At 40.4% G+C, this 20,749-nt stretch overlaps 1 protein-coding gene across 1 annotated transcript in view; it reads left to right on the plus strand.

Annotated features, from left to right (window-relative positions):
* The first annotated feature begins 663 nt into the window (after positions 1-663).
* pomgnt1 (protein O-linked mannose N-acetylglucosaminyltransferase 1 (beta 1,2-)) overlaps positions 664-20,749 on the plus strand; it is a 63,167-nt gene continuing 43,081 nt past the window's right edge. Inside the window, exons 1-6 of the mRNA XM_034179334.1 lie at positions 664-784; positions 6,024-6,249; positions 7,699-7,801; positions 8,687-8,802; positions 10,822-10,887; positions 12,304-12,417. Of these exons, the coding sequence (XP_034035225.1) occupies positions 6,130-6,249; positions 7,699-7,801; positions 8,687-8,802; positions 10,822-10,887; positions 12,304-12,417 (519 nt within the window). The 5' untranslated portion in view covers positions 664-784; positions 6,024-6,129. The remainder of the gene's footprint in view (positions 785-6,023; positions 6,250-7,698; positions 7,802-8,686; positions 8,803-10,821; positions 10,888-12,303; positions 12,418-20,749) is intronic.

The raw sequence follows: 20,749 nt of genomic DNA on the forward strand, positions 1-20,749 counted from the left end.
GTACTGTGAATGCTCATGCCCTGTGTACTGTAATGATCATTGCCGTGTGTTACTGTGAATGATCATGCCCTGTGTTACTGTTGAATGATCATGCCGTTTGTGTACTGTGACTATGATCATGCCGTGTGTACTGTGAATGATTCATGCCCTGTGTTACGTTGATGATCATGCCGTTGTGTACTGTGAATGATCATGCACTGTGTACTGTGACTGATTCATGCCGTGGTACTGTGACTGATATGCCGTGGTTTGTTTTTGTTTTTACTGTGAATGAACATGCCGTAGACAACGTGTCGATTGTATAAAAGTGAAAAATTAAATAAGCCATGAAATGATTAAACAATGATCAAATATTTTAAGGAACCGGATATGTAACTACCAAAAGAGATCACCATTGAATATTATACTCAACAGCTGCTGCCTGTTTATATAAAAATCCATTAACAGACCCGTTTCTGAATTTGACATGCTATAACAATATAATGTTTAGAATCAACCTTACACTTTACAACTATATTTGACACTTTTCATGAAAATATAAAATACAGAAATCGACATGATCGTATATCGCTCTACTTTTAATTCACTTTTCACACAGATGGTCGAATTACAGACCAATCAGAGGCCGCCTTCAGAAGGTTGTGTCCATTGTCCAATCACGTCGCGCGTTATTGGGCGTAATGCAAAACCGGAAGTCAGTTGTCAGTTGTGTACTTACTCCAGACGATCATCACTGTATTTTGGCGATAAAGGATGGATTTAGGCAAAATTAGACGGTGACAAGGTAAGAGGCCGTTATACACATATCTTAAATGGCTTTGCGCAACCTGTACACTATTTTTTTGGCTGTCTTTTTCGAAAATTGAGCGTCCAACTACCGACTGCTGCCTTCTGAAAGATGAAATTCCTGATTACTATGATTTAAAAAAAAAAATGAAGATTCCACCTGTACGACGGCGTTTTAGGGCCACACTGAGGTTTGTTGTTGTTTTTTTTTAGACTTCGAGAATAAAGTCGTAATTCTATGAGAAAAAAATCGTAATATTACGAGAATAGAGGTTCTATTATTTAACGTGGGTAAACAACGAAAGACTTAATTCCAGAAGTGCCCACGGCACGTGTCTCTCACTTGCTGGCGTCCCAGTCCAACATCATATCATTATCATTATATCATCATATTACAAGAATAAAGACGTAATATTATGAGAATAAAGTCGTCATATTACGAGAATAAAATCAGAATTTTATGAGGAAAAAAACGTGTCATATTATGAGAATAAAGTTGTATTTGTATGAGAAGTGATAACCCTGCAGACTGCCGGTTCCAGCTCCTCCTCCACGAAAGAGTTGATTTTGGGAGCTACTGATTACCGGAACTACAGGCGAAGTCCGTGTGGTTCCTCCTCCGGAATAGACACATTTTCTTACATATTCTTTTCAAAGTTCTGATAATAATGATAATGTGGTGCAGATGGGCCAAAAGATGAAGTATTTCCTTATTTGTAAAACTGATACTGAAGTACAGTATCAGTACAAAGTGCTCCACAGATCTCATTTTGAGATGCAGAGTATTTCTGTCATAAAATTACATTGTTATTCTTGTAAAATTGCAAGTTTATTCTCATAATATTACAAGTTTATTCTTGTAATATTACGAGGTTTTTCTCATAAAATTACGACTTTATTCTTGTAGTAGTACAGATTTTGTTAAGGATACCACCCTTCCCCATGTCCGAAAGGACCTGGAAGTGTTCCTTGCATGTTCATGAATTGTGAGAGACACAAAAAACTCAGAATTCAATTTGCAATTATACAGACCTTAAAGGGTTTATTGAAGAATACAGCAGAACAGATCAGCGGATTGTCATCATTCACCAAGCGCAGGGTGGGTTCAATGCAACACACTTTATTACGCAACAATGATACCAACAGGTTGTGTGTTCAGCAAAGAACCTCGAATGCTGGAAACACACAGTCTTTATACAGATAGTTCAGTTCAGTTGGGGTGTTATCGTCTTCTGATTGGTTAACCGGGGGAGACCAGGAGGTCATGAGATCTTCGGGAAGTTGGCGGGGGAAATGTCTTCAGGAAGTGGCATGGGGGGTGTCTGGGGCAAAGGGATTGCTGAGTCAGATGTTTGGCTGGACATCTAATCCTAAAACCAGTTTAAACCTGTTCAACAGTCCATATATGGAGGTGTCTTCAATTTTAGTGCCCCATTGTACAGACAGCGAGAAACCACAGTTCTAATATCAGCACAGACAAAAGTTTCAGTTCCTATGTCAGAGTCAAACATTTCCACAGCAGAAAAAGGTCACACAGAGTTCATTCAACAGCAGTAACACATTTGAACAATTAATAATAATGAAACATTATTCCAATTACATGATAAATCATCCAAAGCATTTCCAAAGGATTATGTGTAGTTTAACAAAACATAAGATCTTTAAACATATTATAGCATAAGCATCATGCCGGCGTCAAATAATGACTTTATTCAAAATGGTCAATGCTGGGCTTACCTACAGGAAGTCAACAACACATGTCAGCAGTTACCCACAATTTCTTGGATAGTCACACAACTGAAAAGCCACCGAAAGCTGTCTGAATCTTCCGAATGGTGGAAGAGCTGGACATGTCACAACATGTCCTGTGAGGCTTCAACACGGAGGCGCTGTTGCTGCGCCATCAGCTTTGTGCCGATGAATTTTACAGCAACTCTTTTCATGGCAAAATCTTCTGTCACTGTGGAATGTGCTGAAAAAGTGCTGATGTCCACCTCTTCCACAATTTCTCAGATAGTCACACGACGGTCCCACATCATCACAGCGTTCACTTTGGAAATGATCCGGTCATTTCAGCATGTTGATGGCCGACCGTTGTGCGGACGTCTTTAAACTGGTTGTACCGCTCCTTAATCTGTGTGATGCCCAGAGGATCGTCACCGAAAGCTGTCTGAATAATCCGAATGGTTTCCACCTGGCTGTCCCCAGTTTCTGGCAAAATTTGATGCAGTCGCGCTGCTCCAGTCGTTCCGCCATTTCCTTGCAAAGAAAAAAACGACGAGAGACTCCACCCATCCTCACACAAAGGCTGCTTACAAGCAAATGATGCAACCGACAGGCGTGAAAAAAATCACGCATGCGCATGAAGGTTCAAGGTTTGCTCATGCAAGCACACGTGATTCAAATCCATCAGGTTTTTGAAAAAAATAAAAAGGTCAGATACTTTTCTAACAGACCTCGTATAACTTCAGTTTACTCTCATATTCAAAGTTTTTTTCTCATAAAATTACGACTTTATTCTTGTAGTATTACGAGTTTTTTTCTCATAAAACTACAAGTTTTTTTTTTTGTCATACAATCAATCAATCAATCAATCAATTTTTTTTATATAGCGCCAAATCACAACAAACAGTTGCCCCAAGGCGCTTTATATTGTAAGGCAAGGCCATACAATAATTATGTAAAACCCCAACGGTCAAAACGACCCCCTGTGAGCAAGCACTTGGCTACAGTGGGAAGGAAAAACTCCCTTTTAACAGGAAGAAACCTCCAGCAGAACCAGGCTCAGGGAGGGGCAGTCTTCTGCTGGGACTGGTTGGGGCTGAGGGAGAGAACCAGGAAAAAGACATGCTGTGGAGGGGAGCAGAGATCGATCACTAATGATTAAATGCAGAGTGGTGCATACAGAGCAAAAAGAGAAAGAAACAGTGCATCATGGGAACCCCCCAGCAGTCTACGTCTATAGCAGCATAACTAAGGGATGGTTCAGGGTCACCTGATCCAGCCCTAACTATAAGCTTTAGCAAAAAGGAAAGTTTTAAGCCTAATCTTAAAAGTAGAGAGGGTGTCTGTCTCCCTGATCTGAATTGGGAGCTGGTTCCACAGGAGAGGAGCCTGAAAGCTGAAGGCTCTGCCTCCCATTCTACTCTTACAAACCCTAGGAACTACAAGTAAGCCTGCAGTCTGAGAGCGAAGTCTACAACTGTGACTTTATTCTCAAGTCTAAAAAAAACCCCAAAAACTCAATGTGGCCCTAAAATGCCATCATACCTGGGAGTGGAACATCTCAAAAATAAAGGTCAAATTTATCAAAAATCTTTGGGGAGCTTGTCTTTGTTTCAAAGGTGAAATAAGTCTTTGCACTTAAAACTAAGTACAGTAAAATTAAATAGAAGCTGCTGCTGTTTGCTGATGATCCTTTTGGTAATGAAAACAAGAAGTTTGAAATAAGATAAAATATAGGTGCAGTGAACCTTACACTAAAGAAAATAAATTGCCAAAATAGTGATGTAATTGCATTTGTCCATGACTCATCCAAACTGAACTAGTTTAAAGTGGTTTGGTTTTGGGTAGAATCAAATCAGTTTTATTTATATAGCACCAAATCACAACAAACAGTTACCCAAGACACTTTATATTGTAAGGCAAAGCCATACAATAATTACGGAAAAACCCCAACAGTCAAAACGACTCCCTGTGAGCAAGTACTTGGCGACAGTGGGAAGGAAAAACTCCCTTTTAACAGGAAGAAACCTCCAGCAGAACCAGGCTCAGGGAGGGACATGCTGTGGAGGGGAGCAGAGATCAATCACTAATGATTAAATGCAGAGTGGTGCATACAGAGCAAAAAGAGAAAGAAACACTCAGTGCATCATGGGAACCCCCCAGCAGTCTGTCTATAGCAGCATAACTAAGGGATGGTTCAGGGTCACCTGATCCAGCCCTAACTATAAGCTTTAGCAAAAAGGAAAGTTTTAAGCCTAATCTTAAAAGTAGAGAGGGTGTCTGTCTCCCTGATCTGAATTGGGAGCTGGTTCCACAGGAGAGGAGCCTGAAAGCTGAAGGCTCTGCCTCCCATTCTACTCTTACAAACCCTAGGAACTACAAGTAAGCCTGCAGTCTGAGAGCGAAGCGCTCTGTTGGGGTGATATGGTACTATGAGGTCCCTAAGATAAGATGGGACCTGATTATTCAAAACCTTATAAGTAAGAAGAAGAATTTTAAATTCTATTCTACAATTAACAGGAAGCCAATGAAGAGAGGCCAATATGGGTGAAATATGCTCTCTCCTTCTAGTCCCTGTCAGTACTCTAGCTGCAGCATTTTGAATTAACTGAAGGCTTTTCAGGGAACTTTTAGGACAACCTGATAATAATGAATTACAATAGTCCAGCCTAGAGGAAATAAATGCATGAATTAGTTTTTCAGCATCACTCTGAGACAAGACCTTTCTACTTTTAGAGATATTGTGCAAATGCAAAAAAGCAGTCCTACATATTTGCTTAATATGCACATTGAAGGACATATCCTGATCAAAAATGACTCCAAGATTTCTCACAGTATTACTAGAGGTCAGGGTAATGCCATCCAGAGTAAGGATCTGGTTAGACACCATGTTTCTAAGATTTGTGGGGCCAAGTACAATAACTTCAGTTTTATGTGAGTTTAAAAGCAGGAAATTAGAGGTCATCCATGTCTTTATGTCTGTAAGACAATCCTGCAGTTTAGCTAATTGGTGTGTGTCCTCTGGCTTCATGGATAGATAAAGCTGGGTATCATCTGCGTAACAATGAAAATTTAAGCAATGCCGTCTAATAATACTGCGTAAGGGAAACATGTATAAAGTGAATAAAATTGGTCCTAGCACAGAACCTTGTGGAACTCCATAATTAACCTTAGTCTGTGAAGAAGATTCCCCATTTACATGAACAAATTGTAATCTATTAGATAAATATGATTCAAACCACCGCAGCGCAGTGCCTTTAATACCTATGGTAGAACAGTCTAAAAGTAATACAGCTAAAGTTAGTGAGTTTCAAATTTATTCTCATCTTATATGGAAGACCTTTAAAGTGAAATAACCCCATTATTTCTCATTTAGTTTGAACCAGCCCGTTTTAAGTATCATTTGTTTATAGCAGTTTTAAACCAGAATACAATTTAATCTTATTGTTTATTTTGCTGTAATTATGTGGAAAACAGTAACATATTTAACAGCACAAAAATCTGTTTTGCAGGTGACCATGTGATAGTCGGCTCTTTTTTATTTTTTCGGTGAGGTGCTGTATGCCTTCTCCTAAGGAGGAGGAAGAGGACTGGCCGAGGGTTTGAACTCAGTCCAGGATGGAGCGCTGGACTCCCAATCCTCGAGCCAAACCTTTTGTGCCCCGGCAGCAGAGAAGCTTGTACCTCACCTGGAAATACAAACTGACCAATAAGAGGACTATCCACCGCATCTGTCAGGTCGGCCTTAAAACTGTCACGGTTTCTCAGAATTCAGGGTCCTGTCCAAAAATGTCTTGTCCATCTGAAAGTCCAAGTCCAAAGTTATTTCATTATCTGCAGTACTTTTTCTTTATAAGAAGTTTGAAGTAAATATAGAAGTCATTTATCAGGGGAAACGTCAAAATTTTACTCCTTTCTTCTTAAAGGTGTAGCCTATGTTACTTTTGAACATGTTTTTAAACGGCTTTTAAATCTGGTAAAACTTTATTTTGTGCTGATTGTAACCAGTTCTAAACTAGTGATGCACTGATCCACAATTTTTCACTTTCGATCCCGATACCTAGTTTTGGATATCTACCGATATCGATACTTTTGCAATCTGATACCAGAGACCTGTTTGCTTTAATATTATCATTACTATTATTATCATTATTGCTGATTTTATATGACGATTTTCTTAAAAAGGAGACCTGAAAGTTCAACTACAATTTGCCAGAAGGTGCATCTAAGATGAAAGCTGAGATTTGATGTTTTGGTAAAAGAATTAAGTCATTTTATAGACTTTTATAGCCTTATTTTTATAAAGTTAAAGAGAAAAGATCTCTCTCTCTCTCTCTCTCTCTCTCTCTCTCTCTCTCTCTCTCTCTCTCTCTCTCTCTCTCTCTCTCTCTCTCTCTTTGTGCTGCGCAAACTTCGAACCTTTTGGAAACATGAAGCCTTTCAACTGTCAAATAAACCATAAATTTCTAAATTTATCATCACTGACGATCACACGCAGGATTTTAATGGAGATTTTTTTCCCATTTTTCCATCAGCGGACAGAAACTCTGTTTGGCTGTCCTCTTCAGCTGCGCTCTGAGTTGGCGTTTCACAGCCTCTGGATGCTGAAGCAGCTAACGTTTCAGCAACAATTCAGTTCATATTTCAGAAAATCTGTTCTCGACGAACAGACACTTTGAACCTGAGAACTGGGGTGAAATTTGCCGCCAGCAGCAGCTAGAACACTGCAGAAGAGAGCTCTCTCAAACAGCTTGGCTGCAGAAACCTCCCCTCCTCATGCTTGGCAGCAGACAAAGCAGAGAGCAGCAGTTGAGAGGATTCACAGTGGCTCCTCACGTATCAGAAAACGTCACGGGTTATTAATTATGTCTGTATCGGAAGATGATCCCGATACCGGTGTCACCGACTGAATGGTCCCCCTAAAAATCGGTCCACCCTGCCTTCACTGCACATGCGTCATTAGCCGCGGTTCACTGATTATCACCTCGTTTCTGCTTCAAACTGCCTCCAGTCATCATCTATCTCAGATCTGAAGCTTTTGTACAAAAATCATTTCCACATAAATTCAGCATTATTTCATCATAAAAGATGGAGGAAATGATCAGAGCGCCACGGCTAAATAGGGTGCTGGCGTTCCAGTGGTTAGCGTTGTGTAGAAACTGACATGAAAATGTTCTGGTCCTGCAGGCCTGTGCCGTCCTGTTTTTGCTGATAACCATCATCATCAACGTTAAGCTCATCTTGGACACAAGAAGAGTCACCAGTGAAGATGCTGCAGCACAAGACTACGGTGCGAAATGCAGCGTTTTACTTTATGAAGCTGTCTGGCGTAAATGTGTTTATGCTGTGATTATGACGGTAAAACTAATTAAACAAAAAACAAAACACAAAGCTGACTGTAATCAATTGACAAAGCAAAAAAAAATCATTTAAAATTGATTTCTTCTTGCACTGAAGGTTGGCTTAATATTTTAAGAGTTCAAAACTCAAACTTGGAAAAGTTGCAGGTGTTTTAAAATAGTTGACTGCTCCATTACTCTTCTTCATCATCCATCTATTATCTATACCTGCTTACTCCAATTAAGGGTCATGGGGGTGGAACCTATGTCAGCAGTCACAGGGCGTGAGGGGGGGCTCGCCCTGGACAGGACGCCAGTCTGTCACAGGGCTCCTCTTTGTCAGTGTCAAGCAAATGTTTCTTAATTTTAAGACAGAATTAAACATGAAATATTGTGTGCTTAAAACAACTACAATGCAAATCCTGTGCTTTTGGGCTCGTCAAGTTGACGTGCAAATGAACACAAATTTATTTCCCATCTCCATAGCAACCCCTGAAATCATGGTCATGCTTAAAGTCCGTATGAGAGCAGTTATAAAGATGAGCTGCTCCCAGAGGCAAACAACAAAATCATGCCAACACATGATTTTGTTGTTTTTCTTCAATTTAAGTTAGAAGATTCATTCAGATTAATTTAAAAAAAAAAATATCTCATCTTTAATGTGAAAACCGGTCAAGGAGAATGTCTTTTTTTTTTTTTTTTTTTGGAAATACACACTCCGTCTGTTGGACTGATGGAGATGTAGTTTTGGTTTGATATTTTCACAGCCTCTGCCGTCACTGAAAATGGCAACTTGGTCATGTTTCTCTTTTTTCCCTCTTTGGCTGCTCTTTCAGACGATTCCATTCCCAACATGCAGATGCCGCGCAAGCCGGCCGGTGGCCGTAAGGTCCTGGACATCGAGGTTTACTCCAGCCGCTCCAAAGTCTATGTGGCCGTGGATGGCACAACGGTGAGTTAAACTGATCAATGCATTGAACAGAAAACTTAATAATCTGATGATCACTGCGCTCTTTTTCTATTTTCTGAGTTAAACATTTACAAGTTGTTTAACAAATCATTTAATTTTGACACCTCTTGGATCTGTCTTAAGCTATGAAATTTTAACTTAGCCTTAAATGTAGGAAGTTAAAATTTTAGGCCAAGTCAAGATCTCTTTAAGAGGCCTTTGAGTTGTGTCGTGGATACGGGCCAGGAGTCCAGGTAGAGGCACTTTCCCCCTCAGAGTCCAAAAGATCTTTTTTTTTTTTTTTCCACTGACAGTCAGGACAATCAACACCAACAAAAATGCTGCAAAAACCAAAGAATTAGGGGGAAAAGTACAAATGGACTGACATTGAGATGGAAGATCTGTACAAGTTTTTTTTTATTTTTTTTGGGGGGGGGGGGGGGGCTTCTGATGTACATGTCATTGCTGTCGCTGCCAAGTCTCCAGGACTACTGGAAACAGAATCCTATTTTGTCTGTACCCCTTCCAGATGAAGTAATGATCAGAGACAGCTTTAGGTCCATATTGTGGAACATCTACCTCAGTGATCCAGATCAGGATGGAAAAAAAAGATAAAGGGAACACCAGGCCATGACAAAGCATTTAGAGTCAGGCCTCTTCATGATGAGCTCCTCAGTGCCTGCCAGGCTTCTTACCACCCGAGGAGGAAGCTGGCACTGGATGAAAGGCTGGTGGCAATGAAGGCAAAAACTGGGATGACACTATATGAAGGACAAGCTGACCAAATGGGGCTTGAAGCTTTTTGTGTTGGCAGAGTTAGCAGTGGCTACACAATCAGGTTTACCATCTACACTGGCAAGACTGTGACCACAAGAGAACATGGGCTGTCTTATGATGGGGTCATGAATCTGGTTCACCCATCCTCTCTTGGTACTGGGTACCATATTTACATGGACAGTCTTTATACAAGTCCCAAACTGTTCATGAGCTGGCCAAACTGAAGTTTGGCACATGTGGTGCCTACAGGGAGAAAAGAGGATTCCCCAGAGGGAGGGCAAATGCTCTCAACACAAACTGTGCAAGAGGATCTGTGAGATGGATCAGAGAGGGGGCTCTGGTGTTTGTGAAGTGGATGGACACATGGGAGGTGTCTGTGCTCCTGCATTTTCAAAACATGGGTAGAGTCGACCTGTCCGACCAGCTCATCAAGTACTATTCCACCCAGATATCAGTCAAAAAAAATCAAACTTTTTTCTACTCTGATTGTGTTTGTGTGAATTTAGGTCCATTGTGTTGATACAGTATGAAAACAGGGGTGGTGGCCAAGTGGTTAATGCGCTTGGTTTCAGTTCAGAAGGTTCCGGGTTCAAATCCCACCACATTTCTCCATGTAATGTGGAGTTGCGTCAGGAAGGGCATCCGGTGTAAAACTTGTGCCAATTCAACATGCAGATCCACCTTGGATTTGCTGTGGCGACCCCGAGTGCAAACAAGGGAGCAGCCGAAGGGACTTACTAATGTTGATACAGTATGAAACAAAAACTGTAAAGTCACACAGGTGAGGTTGTGCTGGAAAAAGACACCAAACAAGGCAAAGTATAAACCTTTTAAGGGTAAAACAGAAGTAGTAAAAAAATGGGCACTTATACCCCAGACAGTTAAACATAAACTAGCCCTGATGTCAGTTTCCTTCTGGATTAATACAATCTTCTTATTCTTGTTGCTTTGTCTGTTTGCTGATATTAAAATTCAAAATTGGTTCAGAGACTGAATTTTATTTTTATTTTTTTTTTTAACAAAAGCTCCCTGCCTCGTTTTTTTTTTTTTTTTTTTTACCAAGGAGTTTCCAGCAGTGTCCCCAGGTTTGAATCCCTGCCTCAGTGTCTCTACGAGTATAATCGAGGCTGAACAATGCCCTATATATTTGTTTTCAGTTTCTGTAGCAATAAGTGATTTTCTTTTGCTCACTCCGTTGTTGGTGGTAATATTTATCGGGTCTTGGTGTTGTTTGTGGTCCTGCAGGTGCTGGAGGATGATGTGCGCGAGCAGGGCAGAGGCATCCACGTCATCGTTCTCAACCAGGCTACAGTAAGAACAAGCTTCTTGGTTGTCTTCTGTGCTGTGAGGTTTTAGTAATTGTGCCGCACACATGTTGCATTGGCCACAAAAATGTGGTTTATTTTGAACAAACTTCCTGGAAATGATGGTTCTTGTAAGAAAAGCTAATCATACATTTTTGATGTTTTTAAAAGCTTAGATATGCTAAAATGTGCAGTTTAGCATCCTCTGTATGATATTAAACTGCACCCGGGAGTGATGGTGGTCTTCCAGCCTGCAGAAAACCCCCTTTTGGTACTGGGGCTGGATGATGGAGCTGAAAAAATCTGTCACAATAAAATATTTCACTCAAAATAGATAATCTTATTTTATTTTTGTAAGGACCAGGTAGCTCAGTGGCTTAGGAGCCGGCCTGCCCTTATATAACAATGGATTCAATTCCCACTCATGCTAGCTGTCTGTGTCCTTGGACAAGAAACATAATGTACTTCATCCACCCAGCCTCGCCTGGGGAAGTAACCTGCTTTGGACTGGTGTCCCATCCAGGAGGAGTCGTAGACTCTCATCTGCTTCATGCTACAGAATCTAAAGATGAGCACCAGCACCAATGTGTCTCAAGGCCTCCATAGCACTTAGTTCTTCTATAAAGACCAGAGGCCTCATGTACAAAGACTTGCGTGGATTTCCTACTGATACTTGGCGTATGCAAAAACCCAGAAACTGGAGTAAGCACAAAAACATCCAGATGTGGAGTTTAGTACTTCTGGACATGCAGAAGTACCAAACTCCTCCCTGTCCACACCTCCATCTCAATATGCAGATTTATTTAAATAGTTTGGTTGTGTCATGTTGATGGTACCATAAGTGTGAGATGTAGTGTGTTTGATGTCCGCCGTTGTCACGTGTCAAAAATGAAAGAACTTGTAGAGGCAGAGTGTAGAAAAAACGAAAGCTGTGGCTCGGTCTTCCTTGTACCACGCAGCTCGCCGCAGTGTGAAACAAAATGGAAATGTGTGTGTGAGTGAGGCTACGTAAATGCTGAGGCTCAGACCAGCGCGCGCACACACACACACTGAAATAAGAAAAAAAAAAGGTCAGACGGAGGATTTCAAAGGAGGGGAGAGAGTGGAGGAATTCCCCCCCCCCTTGGACAAAAAAAGTGACCGTGTGACAACCAGCTGCTCACAGTACACTTGACCTCAGAATGACCTAAAAAAAAAATCCAAAATACTTTAATATCTCTAAAACCATAGCAGCACAAATTTTAACGCCACGAAAGAAGCACTAACCACTTGGCCTGTTTGTTTGGATTTTTTTTTTTTTTTTAAATGTGGGGAGTGGTCAGCTTCCCTGAGCTCTGCTCGTCCCCGTGGTTGACCCAGTGGGGCGACGCTTCGCTGTGGATCAGAGCTGTTTTGTATTATTCATGTGGTGTTTTGTTTTCAGGGTCATGTGATGGCGAAGAGAATATTTGACACCTACTCACCCCATGAGGATGAAGCCATGATCCTCTTCCTCAACATGGTGACCCGTGGTCGAGTCCTCATCTTTACCATTAAGGTCAGACACCTTCAACTTTGGTCCATAAGTATTTTGACAGGTTTTTTTTTTTTTTTCTCCACAGTAGAGCTGAAGTGAAACGGTCCAGATCTTCTTGTACTGTATGTTGAGTTTCAGCTTTAATTCAAAGGGTTTAAAAAAAAAATCAACCATTTTTGTACACAGTTCCTCCATTTTCAGAGGCCAAGCAAAATGTAAGAGTGAATATTAATACAAATCATCACTTTTACAGCCAGTTTTCTTTACACAAGTGAGGCGAACACATGAACATTTTCTTGGCCTTAATTTCCCTTGAACATCATGAAATATAAACAGTAAGGTGCTCCACGGTCAAAATGTATCTGCTGCTGGCATTTCCCAAAACCTGAGTGACGGTTCAAGGAGGAGACTAGCGAGGGAAGCCACCAAAGCACTCAGATAGCTCTGAAGGAGTTTCAGGCTTCTGTGGCTGTGTTTGGAGAAACTGTGCAGTTTTTGGCTCTTACATCTTCATGGTGGAAAAAGAAGGAAAACTAGATTTGATCTGTTTTGTTCTTATTGTTAGTTCTGAGTTGCTGCTCACAAGGTTTTTAAAGAGACGTTTGCATTTCACGTCGTGAGGAAAGCCACAGTGTCCATGCAGGCAGTTATGTCAATTTGTCACATGTTCATTAGAAAGGAGTGAGGGGATCCTGGAGTTCTTGGTTCATGGGCTGTGTGGCGCATAAACGCATCCAGACCCTGTTGCTGGACCCCAGTGCTGGACTCGGCCGCTGAGATCCCTGAAATGGATCAGAGATCAGTGCTGCTGTAATCAAATCAAATCTGTGAGCAAGCACTTGGCCACAGTGGGAAAGAAAAACTCCCTTTAAACAGGAAGAAACCTCCAGCAGAACCAGGCTCAGGGAGGGGCAGTCTTCTGCTGGGACTGGTTGGGGCTGAGGGAGAGAACCAGGAAAAAGACATGCTGTGGAGGGGAGCAGAGATCAATCACTAATGATTAAATGCAGAGTGGTGCATACAGAGCAAAAAGAGAAAGAAACACTCAGTGCATCATGGGAACCCCCCAGCAGTCTAAGTCTATAGCAGCATAACTAAGGGATGGTTCAGGGTCACCTGATCCAGCCCTAACTATAAGCTTTAGCAAAAAGGAAAGTTTTAAGCCTAATCTTAAAAGTAGAGAGGGTGTCTGTCTCCCTGATCTGAATTGGGAGCTGGTTCCAGAGGAGAGGAGCCTGAAAGCTGAAGGCTCTGCCTCCCATTCTACTCTTACAAACCCTAGGAACTACAAGTAAGCCTGCAGTCTGAGAGCGAAGCGCTCTATTGGGGTGATATGGTACTATGAGGTCCCTAGATTTGTGGGGCCAAGTACAATAACTTCAGTTTTATCTGAGTTTAAAAGCAGGAAATTAGAGGTCATCCATGTCTTTATGTCTGTAAGACAATCCTGCAGTTTAACTAATTGGTGTGTGTCCTCTGGCTTCATGGATAGATAAAGCTGGGTATCATCTGCGTAACAATGGAAAATTTAAGCAATGCCGTCTAATAATACTGCCTAAGGGAAGCATGTATAAAGTGAATAAAATTGGTCCTAGCACAGAACCTTGTGGAACTCCATAATTAAACTTGGCTGTGAAGAAGATTCCACATTTACATGAACAAATTGTAATCTATTAGATAAATATGATTCAAACCACCGCAGCGCAGTGCCTTTAATACCTGTGGCATGCTCTAATCTCTGTAATAAAATTTTATGGTCAACGGTATCAAAAGCAGCACTGAGGTCTAACAGAACAAGCACAGAGATGAGTCCACTGTCTGAGGCCATAAGAAGATCATTTGTAACCTTCACTAATGCTGTTTCTGTACTATGATGAATTCTAAAACCTGACTGAAACTCTTCAAATAGACCATTCCTCTGCAGATGATCAGTTAGCTGTTTTACAACTACCCTTTCAAGAATTTTTGAGAGAAAAGGAAGGTTGGAGATTGGCCTATAATTAGCTAAGATAGCTGGGTCAAGTGATGGCTTTTTAAGTAATGGTTTAATTACTGCCACCTTAAAAGCCTGTGGTACATAGCCAACTAATAAAGATAGATTAATCATCATTAACTTTAACTAGTAATGACTTCATGACTTTCTTTGCTAACAAAATTTTAACTATTAGAGAAAAAATTACTCATAACCATCCCAAAGACGTATTGTTATCTTTGGCTGCTTTCAGTGATGCCGGTATTTGGTTAGACTCTTTCTCTCCGATTGTCCTGTCTGAGTTATTTTCATTAGTTACTTCATCCAAACCATCAACATGTTTATTAGACCCCATTCCTACCAGGCTGCTCAAGGAAGCCCTACCATTATTTAATGCTTCGATCTTAAATATGATCAATCTATCTTTGTTAGTTGGCTATGTACCACAGGCTTTTAAGGTGGCAGTAATTAAACCATTACTTAAAAAGTCATCACTTGACCCAGCTATCTTAGCTAATTATAGGCCAATCTCCAACCTTCCTTTTCTCTCAAAAATTCTTGAAAGGGTAGTTGTAAAACAGCTAACTGATCATCTGCAGAGGAATGGTCTATTTGAAGAGTTTCAGTCAGGTTTTACAACCCCTGGCAAAAATTATGGAATCACCGGCCTCGGAGGATGTTCATTCAGTTGTTTAATTTTGTAGAAAAAAAGCAGATCACAGACATGACACAAAACTAAAGTCATTTCAAATGGCAACTTTCTGGCTTTAAGAAACACTATAAGAAATCAAGAAAAAAGATTGTGGCAGTCAGTAACGGTTACTTTTTTAGACCAAGCAGAGGAAAAAAATATGGAATCACTCAATTCTGAGGAAAAAATTATGGAATCACCCTGTAAATTTTCATCCCCAAAACTAACACCTGCATTATATCAGATCTGCTCGTTAGTCTGCATCTAAAAAGGAGTGAACACACCTTGGAGAGCTGTTGCACCAAGTGGACTGACATGAATCATGGCTCCAACACGAGAGATGTCAATTGAAACAAAGGAGAGGATTATCAAACTCTTAAAAGAGAGTAAATCATCACGCAATGTTGCAAAAGATGTTGGTTGTTCACAGTCAGCTGTGTCTAAACTCTGGACCAAATACAAACAACATGGGAAGGTTGTTAAAGGCAAACATACTGGTAGACCAAGGAAGACATCAAAGCGTCAAGACAGAAAACTTAAAGCAATATGTCTCAAAAATCGAACAATGTACAACAAAACAAATGAGGAACAAATGGGAGGAAACTGGAGTCAACGTCTGTGACCGAACTGTAAGAAACCGCCTAAAGGAAATGGGATTTACATACAGAAAAGCTAAACGAAAGGCATCATTAACACCTAAACAGAAAAAAACAAGGTTACAATGGGCTAAGGAAAAGCAATTGTGGACTGTGGATGACTGGATGAAAGTCATATTCAGTGATGAATCTCGAATCTGCATTGGGCAAGGTGATGATGCTGGAACTTTTGTTTGGTGCCTTTCCAATGAGATTTATAAAGATGACTGCCTGAAGAGAACATGTAAATTTCCACAGTCATTGATGATATGGGGCTGCATGTCAGGTAAAGGCACTGGGGAGATGGCTGTCATTACATCATCAATAAATGCACAAGTTTATGTTGATATTTTGGACAATTGAAAGGATGTTTGGGGATGATGAAATCATTTTTCAAGATGATAATGCATCTTGCCATAGAGCAAAAACTGCAAAAACATTCCTTGCAAAAAGACACATAGGGTCAATGTCATGGCATAGGGTCAATGTCAATGAGCAGATCTGATATAATGCAGGTGTTAATTTGGGGGATGAAAATTTACAGGGTGATTCCATAATTTTTTCCTCAGAATTGAGTGATTCCATATTTTTTTTCCTCTGCTTGGTCTAAAAAAGTAACCGTTACTGACTGCCACAATCTTTTTTTCTTGATTTCTTATAGTGTTTCTTAAAGCCAGAAAGTTGCCATTTGAAATTACTTTAGTTTTGTGTCATGTCTGTGATCTGCTTTTTTTCTACAAAATTAAACAACTGAATGAACATCCTCTGAGGCCGGTGATTCCATAATTTTTGCCAGGGGTTGTAGAATTCATCATAGTACAGAAACAGCATTAGTGAAGGTTACAAATGATCTTCTTATGGACTCGGACAGCTGACTCATCTCTGTGCTTGTTCTGTTAGACCTTAGTGCTGCTTTTGATACTGTTGACCATAAAATTTTATTACAGAGATTAGAGCATGCCATAGGTATTAAAGGCACTGCGCTGCGGTGGTTTGAATCATATTTGTCTAATAGATTACAATTTGTTCATGTAAATGGGGAATCTTCTTCACAGACTAAAGTTTAATTATGGAGTTCCACAAGGTTCTGTGCTAGGACCAATTTTATTCACTTTATACATGCTTCCCTTAGGCAGTATTATTAGACGGTATTGCTTAAATTTTCATTGTTACGCAGATGATACCCAGCTTTATCTATCCATGAAGCCAGAGGACATACACCAATTAGCTAAACTGCAGGATTGTCTTACAGACATAAAGACATGGATGACCTCTAATTTCCTGCTTTTAAACTCAGATAAAACTGAAGTTATTGTACTTGGCCCCACAAATCTTAGAAACATGGTGTCTAACCAGATCCTTACTCTGGATGGCATTACCCTGACCTCTAGTAATACTGTGAGAAATCTTGGAGTCCTTTTTGATCAGGATATGTCATTCAAAGCGCATATTAAACAAATATGTAGGACTGCTTTTTTGCATTTACGCAATATCTCTAAAATTAGAAAGGTCTTGTCTCAGAGTGATGCTGAAAAACTAATTCATGCATTTATTTCCTCTAGGCTGGACTATTGTAATTCATTATTATCAGGTTGTCCTAAAAGTTCCCTAAAAAGCCTTCAGTTAATTCAAAATGCTGCAGCTAGAGTACTAATGGGGACTAGAAGGAGAGAGCATATCTCACCCATATTGGCCTCTCTTCATTGGCTTCCTGTTAATTCTAGAATAGAATTTAAAATTCTTCTTCTTACTTATAAGGTTTTGAATAATCAGGTTCCATCTTATCTTAGGGACCTCGTAGTACCATATCACCCCAATAGAGTGCTTCGCTCTCAAACTGCAGGCTTACTTGTAGTTCCTAGGGTTTGTAAGAGTAGAATGGGAGGCAGAGCCTTCAGCTTTCAGGCTCCTCTCCTGTGGAACCAGCTCCCAATTCAGATCAGGGAGACAGACACCCTCTCTACTTTTAAGATTAGGCTTAAAACTTTCCTTTTTGCTAAAGCTTATAGTTAGGGCTGGATCAGGTGACCCTGAACCATCCCTTAGTTATGCTGCTATAGACGTAGACTGCTGGGGGGTTCCCATGATGCACTGTTTCTTTCTCTTTTTGCTCTGTGTGCACCACTCTGCATTTAATCAATCAATCAATCAATTTTTTTATATGGCGCCAAATCACAACAAACAGTTGCCCCAAGGCGCTTTATATTGTAAGGCAAGGCCATACAATAATTATGTAAAACCCCAACGGTCAAAACGACCCCCTGTGAGCAAGCACTTGGCTACAGTGGGAAGGAAAAACTCCCTTTTAACAGGAAGAAACCTCCAGCAGAACCAGGCTCAGGGAGGGGCAGTCTTCTGCTGGGACTGGTTGGGGCTGAGGGAGAGAACCAGGAAAAAGACATGCTGTGGAGGGGAGCAGAGATCGATCACTAATGATTAAATGCAGAGTGGTGCATACAGAGCAAAAAGAGAAAGAAAACAGTGCATCATGGGAACCCCCCAGCAGTCTACGTCTATAGCAGCATAACTAAGGGATGGTTCAGGGTCACCTGATCCAGCCCTAACTATAAGCTTTAGCAAAAAGGAAAGTTTTAAGCCTAATCTTAAAAGTAGAGAGGGTGTCTGTCTCCCTGATCTGAATTGGGAGCTGGTTCCACAGGAGAGGAGCCTGAAAGCTGAAGGCTCTGCCTCCCATTCTACTCTTACAAACCCTAGGAACTACAAGTAAGCCTGCAGTCTGAGAGCGAAGCGCTCTATTGGGGTGATATGGTACTACGAGGTCCCTAAGATAAGATGGGACCTGATTATTCAAAACCTTATAAGTAAGAAGAAGAATTTTAAATTCTATTCTAGAATTAACAGGAAGCCAATGAAGAGAGGCCAATATGGGTGAGATATGCTCTCTCCTTCTAGTCCCCGTCAGTACTCTAGCTGCAGCATTTTGAATTAACTGAAGGCTTTTTAGGGAACTTTTAGGACAACCTGATAATAATGAATTACAATAGTCCAGCCTAGAGGAAATAAATGCATGAATTAGTTTTTCAGCATCACTCTGAGACAAGACCTTTCTAATTTTAGAGATATTGCGTAAATGCAAAAAAGCAGTCCTACATATTTGTTTAATATGCGCTTTGAATGACATATCCTGATCAAAAAGGACTCCAAGATTTCTCACAGTATTACTAGAGGTCAGGGTAATGCCATCCAGAGTAAGGATCTGGTTAGACACCATGTTTCTAAGATTTGTGGGGCCAAGTACAATAACTTCAGTTTTATGTGAGTTTAAAAGCAGGAAATTAGAGGTCATCCATGTCTTTATGTCTGTAAGACAATCCTGCAGTTTAGCTAATTGGTGTGTGTCCTCTGGCTTCATGGATAGATAAAGCTGGGTATCATCTGCGTAACAATGAAAATTTAAGCAATACCGTCTAATAATACTGCCTAAGGGAAGCATGTATAAAGTGAATAAAATTGGTCCTAGCACAGAACCTTGTGGAACTCCATAATTAACTTTAGTCTGTGAAGAAGATTCCCCATTTACATGAACAAATTGTAATCTATTAGACAAATATGATTCAAACCACCGCAGCGCAGTGCCTTTAATACCTATGGCATGCTCTAATCTCTGTAATAAAATTTTATGGTCAACAGTATCAAAAGCAGCACTGAGGTCTAACAGAACAAGCACAGAGATGAGTCCACTGTCCGAGGCCATAAGAAGATCATTTGTAACCTTCACTAATGCTGTTTCTGTACTATGATGAATTCTAAAACCTGACTGAAACTCTTCAAATAGACCATTCCTCTGCAGATGATCAGTTAGCTGTTTTACAACTACCCTTTCAAGAATTTTTGAGAGAAAAGGAAGGTTGGAGATTGGCCTATAATTAGCTAAGATAGCTGGGTCAAGTGATGGCTTTTTAAGTAATGGTTTAATTACTGCCACCTTAAAAGCCTGTGGTACATAGCCAACTAACAAAGATAGATTGATCATATTTAAGATCGAAGCATTAAATAATGGTAGGGCTTCCTTGAGCAGCCTGGTAGGAATGGGGTCTAATAAACATGTTGATGGTTTGGATGAAGTAACTAATGAAAATAACTCAGACAGAACAATCGGAGAGAAAGAGTCTAACCAAATACCGGCATCACTGAAAGCAGCCAAAGATAACGATACGTCTTTGGGATGGTTATGAGTAATTTTTTCTCTAATAGTTAAAATTTTGTTAGCAAAGAAAGTCATGAAGTCATTACTAGTTAAAGTTAATGGAATACTCAGCTCAATAGAGCTCTGACTCTTTGTCAGCCTGGCTACAGTGCTGAAAAGAAACCTGGGGTTGTTCTTATTTTCTTCAATTAGTGATGAGTAGAAAGATGTCCTAGCTTTACGGAGGGCTTTTTTATAGAGCAACAGACTCTTTTTCCAGGCTAAGTGAAGATCTTCTAAATTAGTGAGACGCCATTTCCTCTCCAACTTACGGGTTATCTGCTTTAAGCTACGAGTTTGTGAGTTATACCACGGAGTCAGACACTTCTGATTTAAAGCTCTCTTTTTCAGAGGAGCTACAGCGTCCAAAGTTGTCTTCAATGAGGATGTAAAACTATTGACGAGATACTCTGTCTCACTTACAGAGTTTAGGTAGCTACTCTGCACTGTGTTGGTATATGGCATTAGAGAACATAAAGAAGGAATCATATCCTTAAACCTAGTTACAGCGCTTTCTGAAAGACTTCTAGTGTAATGAAACTTATTCCCTACTGCTGGGTAGTCCATCAGAGTAAATGTAAATGTTATTAAGAAATGATCAGACAGAAGGGAGTTTTCAGGGAATACTGTTAAGTCTTCTATTTCCATACCATAAGTCAGAACAAGATCTAAGATATGATTAAAGTGGTGGGTGGACTCATTTACTTTTTGAGCAAAGCCAATAGAGTCTAATAATAGATTAAATGCAGTGTTGTAATCATTAGTGATCGATCTCTGCTCCCCTCCACAGCATGTCTTTTTCCTGGTTCTCTCCCTCAGCCGCAACCAGTCCCAGCAGAAGACTGCCC

Source organism: Thalassophryne amazonica, chromosome 10, assembly GCF_902500255.1.
Source record: "Thalassophryne amazonica chromosome 10, fThaAma1.1, whole genome shotgun sequence".
Taxonomy (NCBI): domain Eukaryota; kingdom Metazoa; phylum Chordata; class Actinopteri; order Batrachoidiformes; family Batrachoididae; genus Thalassophryne; species Thalassophryne amazonica.